The sequence below is a fragment of the Chelonia mydas genome, chromosome 5 (assembly GCF_015237465.2).
Source record: "Chelonia mydas isolate rCheMyd1 chromosome 5, rCheMyd1.pri.v2, whole genome shotgun sequence".
NCBI classification, from domain to species: Eukaryota; Metazoa; Chordata; order Testudines; family Cheloniidae; genus Chelonia; species Chelonia mydas.
The window spans coordinates 3,282,892-3,289,552 of NC_051245.2; the positions used below are offsets into that span (position 1 = coordinate 3,282,892).

At 57.6% G+C, this 6,661-nt stretch overlaps 1 protein-coding gene across 4 annotated transcripts; it reads right to left on the reverse strand.

The window, feature by feature from the left end:
- Positions 1–269: 269 nt before the first annotated feature.
- On the reverse strand, positions 270–6,661 carry LOC102931406 (sigma non-opioid intracellular receptor 1). Of its 4 annotated transcripts, XR_005225832.2 has the most exons (5): positions 6,468–6,660; positions 5,495–5,695; positions 3,055–3,147; positions 2,010–2,369; positions 932–1,052 (listed from the first exon to the last, which is right to left on the reverse strand). XR_005225832.2 is itself a non-coding variant. In XM_037902102.2 (4 exons), exons 1-4 carry the CDS (start codon positions 6,613–6,615, stop codon positions 916–918), a joined length of 579 nt encoding a protein of 192 aa, XP_037758030.1. In that variant the 5' UTR covers positions 6,616–6,661; the 3' UTR covers positions 270–915. The 4 variants fall into 4 exon arrangements, 3 of the variants coding, with proteins under 3 accessions (XP_037758030.1, XP_037758029.1, XP_043403263.1); XM_037902102.2 differs by lacking the exon at positions 2,010–2,369 and having other exon boundaries at positions 270–1,052; positions 6,468–6,661; XM_037902101.2 differs by having other exon boundaries at positions 270–2,369.

Below are 6,661 nucleotides of genomic sequence, written 5' to 3' on the forward strand. Positions count from 1 at the left end.
GCCCACCCAGGACTAATGTCCCTGGGAAGCCAGGGCATCCCCAGACCACCTCCCCGGGGGTGACTTACCTCTCTCCCAGCTGCCCAAACAGAGGCGCCCACACTGCTGGGGAGGGGTGAGCGAGCACTGGTGCAGCTGCTTTTTGCCTCCCCACAGAAACCATTTTTCTGCAGGAAGCAAAGAGAATAGGCCAGGGGATGTTTCTGCGCAATCGCAATGGTGCAGAACTCCCTCAGCAGTAGTTATTTTGACAAATAAAATATGCAGAATTTAATTTTTTTTTTTACTTTTTTGGTGCAGAATTCCCTCAAGAGCACCAGGTTCTGTGTGGTGCAGTCTCAGTGCGGGTAGCTTGGTGGGGGGAAGGAGGGGGAGGATCTGGATCCACAGCAAGTCATTGGGGAGGGGTTCTTGGTGCAGGGCGAATAGCACTCTCCAGGGGAGTCCAGGTGAAGGTGGTTAGGGCTCAGTGGGGGGGGGGGGGAGGAATCTGGGTGCTAGGGGCATGGTAGTGTGTGGGTCAGGACGCACCTGGTTGAGATCAGTGGGGTGGGGGGTCTAGCTGTGCGGAGTCCTGATGCAGGGGGTGAGGCTCTGGGGGTGTGGGTGAGCTCCTGATGCACGGGGGTTTCCAGGTGCAGGGTGGGTGAGGCTTAGCAGGGGCTCCAGATACAAGGGGGGTTAGGCAGACAGAGAGAGGAGCTCCCCCTATAATGACCCCTCTCCCTGTGACTGAGAAGCGATAGGGCCAGTAAGTGGGGGGAGAGTCACTGTATAGGCAGCTGCTTCCCATCTGCCCAACTCCCACAAAGCTGGACCCCCTCCCCTAAGCCTCACCTCCCGTTGCCAAGCCCGTTCACAGTAAGCAGATTTTGGCTTCTTTCTTCGTGTAATTGTTCTGTTAGGCTATTGTGTCTATTTTGCTTGCTGCTTGTTTTGTGGCTTTCCTGGGGGTGGGGCTCCCTCTTTTTTTTTTTTTTTTTTTTTAATTTTCTGATGGAGAGCATGATTGACTCTTGGTCGTGCGATCCTCTTCTCTGTCCATGAGCACACTGCAGGGAAAAAAAGCTTAAAAGGCTGCTTTTGGTTTGATTTTTCCTCCTCCCTCCCCTGCCCCCCAGCCAGGACTAATGTCCCTGGGTGGCCAGGGCATCCCCAGACTCCCCCTTGCCCTCCCCCTGTGGTGACTTACCTCTCCCCCAGCTGCTTTGAGTGCCTGAACACATGCGCCCACCTGCTGGGGAGGGGTGAGTGAGCACTGGTGCAGCTTCTCTTTGCTTCCCCACAGAAACCATTGTTCTGCAGCCAAGCAAAGAGAAGCTGCGGAAGGACAATATTTCTGTGCATGCGCAGTGGTGCGGAATTTCTCCAGAAGTAACAGCTGTAAGGCCCTATAGGGAAAGCAGCCCACAGATTTGGAACAGCGGCTTTCCTGCCCACAGTCTTCAGTAACTAGCTGAAAGGCCCTATGGGGAAAGCAGCCCACAGATTTGGAACAGCGGCTTTCCTGCTACAGTCTTCAGTAACTAGCTGAACCCCATTTACTCCACTGCAGTTACTCCAGGTTCATCTGGGGATGAGTGAGCTCAGCAGCTGGCCCTATGCTAGGTATACACCTGCTGGGAATGGTTTCTATCACGTGCAGAGTGTGTATGTACACAATGATCCATATCACACATCCCCCTCCCCCCGATTGGTTTTTCATAGGTGTCTGGCTTTCAGAGAGCACGAGAGACAGCAACAAAAGGCAACAGAGAGTGGCTGGCTGCAGAGCCCCGGGTGTCTCTCACGCACACGCAGGCTAGGGTTGCCTGCTGCAGACAGAGGGGACGGACACACAGACGTGGGCAGCAGCTCAGTTGCTGCAGTCTAGTTACAGAAATATAAAGGAACATTTGGATATTAAAAAAATAGTGATCTAGGTATATCCATTATCTGTTATTGCCTGTTTCTCCCCCAGCTGAGCGCCCGCTGCGGCAGGCGGACAAGACAGTGAACGTTCAGCCTACCTGGCACACCTGCACACGGGGGCAGAAGTGCTCCTGCCCATTGCCTTTCTGGTACAATCTGCAGGAAGTGGTGGGGGATGGGAAAGGGGAACCCCTTCCTTTGAGGTTGTGTTGGTGCTTGGGGAGGGTAGCCTCACTGGGCCAGCTGGCTGAAGTAGGCACTGGCTTCCAGAAGGAAGGCTTTGGCACAAATCCGGAGGGTGGAGAACAGGGTGACGACGTCCTGAGTGCTGAAGACGGTGTCGCTCAACACAAATATGAGTGAGGGGGGGATGAAGCCTCGGCCATACTCCACCATCCAGGTGCCAGCACTCCACTGGACAGCCGTGACCTCTCCAGATTTCTGCGCTATGGTGTCCCCTGCAGGCAGACAGACAGACACAGCACTGGCCGTTATTTTGAACGCTGAGACATCATCAGTTCCAGAGCGCCTCTCCCAGTATGTCTCCAGGGACAGCAACAGAGCTCTTTGTGGGCCTGATCCTGCAGGGTGCTGAGCACCCTCAACTGAGCAGCCCAGGACAAGGGGCCTGGGAGGTGCTCAGCACCACACTGGAGAACTGCCAGACCAAGGGCAGGGCAGCTAATCCAGAAGCCTGTCCCTGACACTGCCCAGTACCAGCTGCTTCCAAGGAAGATGCAAGGACGTCCCCTAGTTGAAAATTATGAACAGCCTTCCCACAGGGGCAGTTTCCCCCTGACACAGAGCTCCTGCTCTGAACCAGGAGGCCTTATAACCCTGCCTATTTTCTTTCAATTCCACCTGATGGGAGTGGAGATGTGCTTGTTACCCGTCAGTGTGTATGCTTTCCCTGAATCCTACTCACCTCTTGGCCTCCATGAGATCTACAAGTGTGGTGTTCTGCAGGCTAATCTGCTGTAACCCTGTATGTTTCCCTGTGTCCCGGGGCTAGAGCTAACGAGGCTCTAGTGTTACCTGTTCAAATCGCGACGTGAAAAGCCCAAGGCAACCAGCCCTGCAAAGGCAGCTACACAGGGGAGGCCTGCGAGTGTGTGGGGCTGGCGCTGACAGTGTCACACGCACCTGGGTAATAGATTTCACTTCTGGTCGTCCCCTCCTTCCACTGCCTGAAGGTCCCTAAGACGATGGCGTAGTAAATGTCAGCCCAGTACCGACCTGCGAGAGAGGCACACAGCGTGAAATCTGAGCAATGGGGCAAGACAGCCCACTGCTAGTGCCCGACGAGCCCCGAAGGCTGCTCTGTGCGTTGGCTCAGCCATCACAGAACAAGCCTAAAACATCAGCAGGCTTCAACACTCATACAAGTAGGGAGAGGCGGTTTACGCTAGTCCAAGTGCCTAGAGTTGCTAGTTTCAGTCTTGGACAAATGTCAAAGAGCCAAGTCCAGGACCTTGCAACAGATCCCAGCTTGCTGGTTCTGAGTGGAATTGGTGTGCTCCTATCCCTGGCAGCCCAGAGATTGAAGCCAGGTCATTCCCACACCAGGCATTTCTCACCCCCTGGGGCTCCACCCTCAATTTCAGAGCTTGGCAGACAAGCCCTCGCTAGCCACCAGGGGGAAGACCCACGATTTGCTGTTTGGAAGCTGGGAGGCTGGTCTGTAAAAAACGAAGCACGCTGGCTTTCTGGCTGCAGCTGCTGCTCAGAGGGCAGCTGCATAAACCCCTCTGAAACTGAGGGGAAAAGCAAAGCGAGATAGGAACCTCAACACTGCCACTTTGAAATCCTGTTGCTTGAGACTGGCCTGGGCTAGAAACCTCGAGGGGAGCAGTACAGGTTTCACAGGGCTGCTCGGAGACAAGATGCCTGCTCACAATTCTGCGGCCCTGGTTCAGCGCCCTTTGAAGTCAATGGAAAGAATCCCCATGGCCTGGGGCTGAATCACGTTGGTTAACCCGCATCGCCAGACTCTGCACAGGGTTTGTGGATGCTGCAGCCAAGGCCGCCCATGTTCATCCCCCGTGGTGCTGAGGCTAGGAGAAGAGAAGGCAGGCTTGGCTCGGCAGCCACAAGCAGCGATTTGGCAACTCTCTGCCGCCGACCCAGCCACTCTTGTGGGCAAGGCATGGGTGGGGGCATGGAGCACTGGGATGTTCCATGCATAGGCAGCAGCATGGAGAGGGGAGCGGGAAGTGGCAGCACATGGTGGGGGGGACGACTGCTCCCCTTGGCAGGGCCCATGGAGACACAACAAGCAGCCAGATCCAAGCTGTGGGTGGAAGGGATTGTTGCACCAGGTTTGGAAACCTGGATATTAAGGCCCCACCCTCCCTCATCCCACCTCCCTGTTCTCACGCTAACACAGGCGGAAACAAGTTGCACCCACAGGGAAAAGCTTCTACTTGCTGAACAGGTGAAGCTGGTTTGTGGTTGCTGAATATTAATGTGCATGAAGCTACAGTGGCAGGCGCTAAACGAAGCCCAACCAAGCCTGCTCCTGGAACCACCCACCCACCCACCGAGAGATGTACTGGCCTAAGGGACTGGGCTGGTACTCGGGAGACCTGGGATCCAGTCTCACCTCTGCCACGGACGTGCTAGCTGCCCCTCTCTGTGCTTCTGTTTCCCCATCTGTACACTGGGGAGAGCAACATGGACTCTCCCCTCTTTGTAAAGTGTGTGGATGGAGAGTGCGAGACCAGAGCTAGGCGTTACCAGCACCCCTGTGAGAGAAGATGCTTGTGTTGTACTGATATCATACAGTGGATGAGTAAGCCCCTTTTAATCCTGCTAGCCAGATACCCTGGTTTATTGCCCTCTCTGCCTTTTAGAGAGGCTGCTGTGACCTGAGTCAGTAAACAGGACACAGGGGCTTAAACACGGGTAGCTACCAAAGGCTGTTCACGGACTATTAAATGGTCAGAAAACCCTGAGCCCACCGCGGAGCGACCTATAGTAAATACAGGCATCTGGACAGGACACACAAGCACAAGGATAACCACTCCCCTGCCTCATCCTTGGCTGCTTCTCTCCACTGCTTGCAGTGCCCAGTGGGAGACAGGGCCAGGGCTGCACAGACAGAAAGAGCATTTGGAGAGGCTAGTTCTTAGCTCCAGGGAATAAAGTTCCTGATACTTCTGCTCTCCTGGTTCTCCAAGACCTTCCAGCTCTCTTTGCATTTGGTTAGTGGCATCTCCTCCCCTCTCAATTAACTAGCAGGTCATTGTCAAGGTACAGAGCTGTGCACACATAACAGCATACCTCCTTGGGCATTAGCTTGAGCAGGTGTGGCCAGACTGACTCCTGGTCCCCAGACCATCAGCACTAGCAGACAATGGGCAGTACAAAGTGGAGGGGTAGTGCTGCTGACCACACTGATGTGGCCAGCCCCTGTTTCTGCTCAGGCGGTGGATCAAAATGCATCTCAGCATTACCTGGCTGGGACTTGCAGCTCTCCTTCCCCAGATACCTGCTATCCCCCTGATGGTTTACCACAGCAAATCAAAGGCAGCAGCCTCCAAACCCAAGCCTCGATGCTTGAATGTAGCTGAGCCCTGCTTACCCGAGTGCCCCCCGGTGTCGATGGCCGTCCCAAAGAGCAGCACATACTCAGTGAGCGAGGCATGGAGCAGGCACATGGAGCCCATCCACCCGCCCGCGTTGACAAACACCCACTGCAGGTCCTCATCCGGCAGGATGTGGCCTGGGTGCTTCTTCCGCAGCTCCACAATGATCTTGGAGAAGGCCTGCTCATGGTCCAACCCTGCAGCACCAAGAAACCCGGGCAAAGTCAGCACCCCCAGAATGCCCACACCCCGGCCCATAACCCTGCCACCTTCTTGGTGCCCAGCCAATAGAAGCCACCAAACCCAGAATGGGGACCCTGGCTTCATTCAGGGAATCAGGCATTAGAGACAGGATCTAACATGCTCCACTCCAGCTATTCTCTGCTGCTCCCCCCGCCCCGCCCCGAGCTCCTGCCCCTTGGGTCCCCTTCCCAAACCCCCCATCCCTCTGCCCCATGGGTCACCCCCAGACCACCCCCCAGAGTCCCTGTACCATGGGTCCCCACCCAAACCCTCCAACCCTCTGCCCCATGGGTCCCCCCCAGACCCTCCCCGAGCCCCTGCCCCATGGGTCCCCCAGGACTCCATCCCCAGGCCCATAGGTTCTCCTCACACCCCCGAGCCCCTGCACCATGGGTCCCCCCCAGACCCTCCAACCCTCTGCCCCATGGGTCCCCCCCGAGCCCCTGCCCCTTGGGTCCCCCCCAGACCCCCCCCGAGCCCCTGCCCCATGGGTCCCCCCCAAACCCCTCCCCGAGCCCCTGCCCCATGGGTCCCCCCCGAGCCCCTGCCCCATGGGTCCCCCCCAGACCCCCCCCCGAGCCCCTGCCCCATGGGTCCTCCCCCCCGAGCCCCTGCCCCATGGGTGTCTCCCCCCCGCGCCCCTGCCCAATGGGTCCCCCGGGACTCCATCCCCAGGCCCATGGTTCTCCTCACACCCCCGAGTCCCTGCCCCGCGCCCGGACCCACCCGCGTGGTGCCGGCCGAGCGCCGCGATCTCCTCGGGCCGGAACTCGAAGGGGCGGGAGGCGACCCAGCTCCGCAGCCCCTGGGCCAGCAGCGCCAGGCCCAGCAGCGCCAGCCCGGCCCGCAGCGCCCGCGACCCCAGCGCCCGCATCCCGCGCGCCCCTCGCCGCAAACCGCCGCGGCGCGCGCCGAGCCTC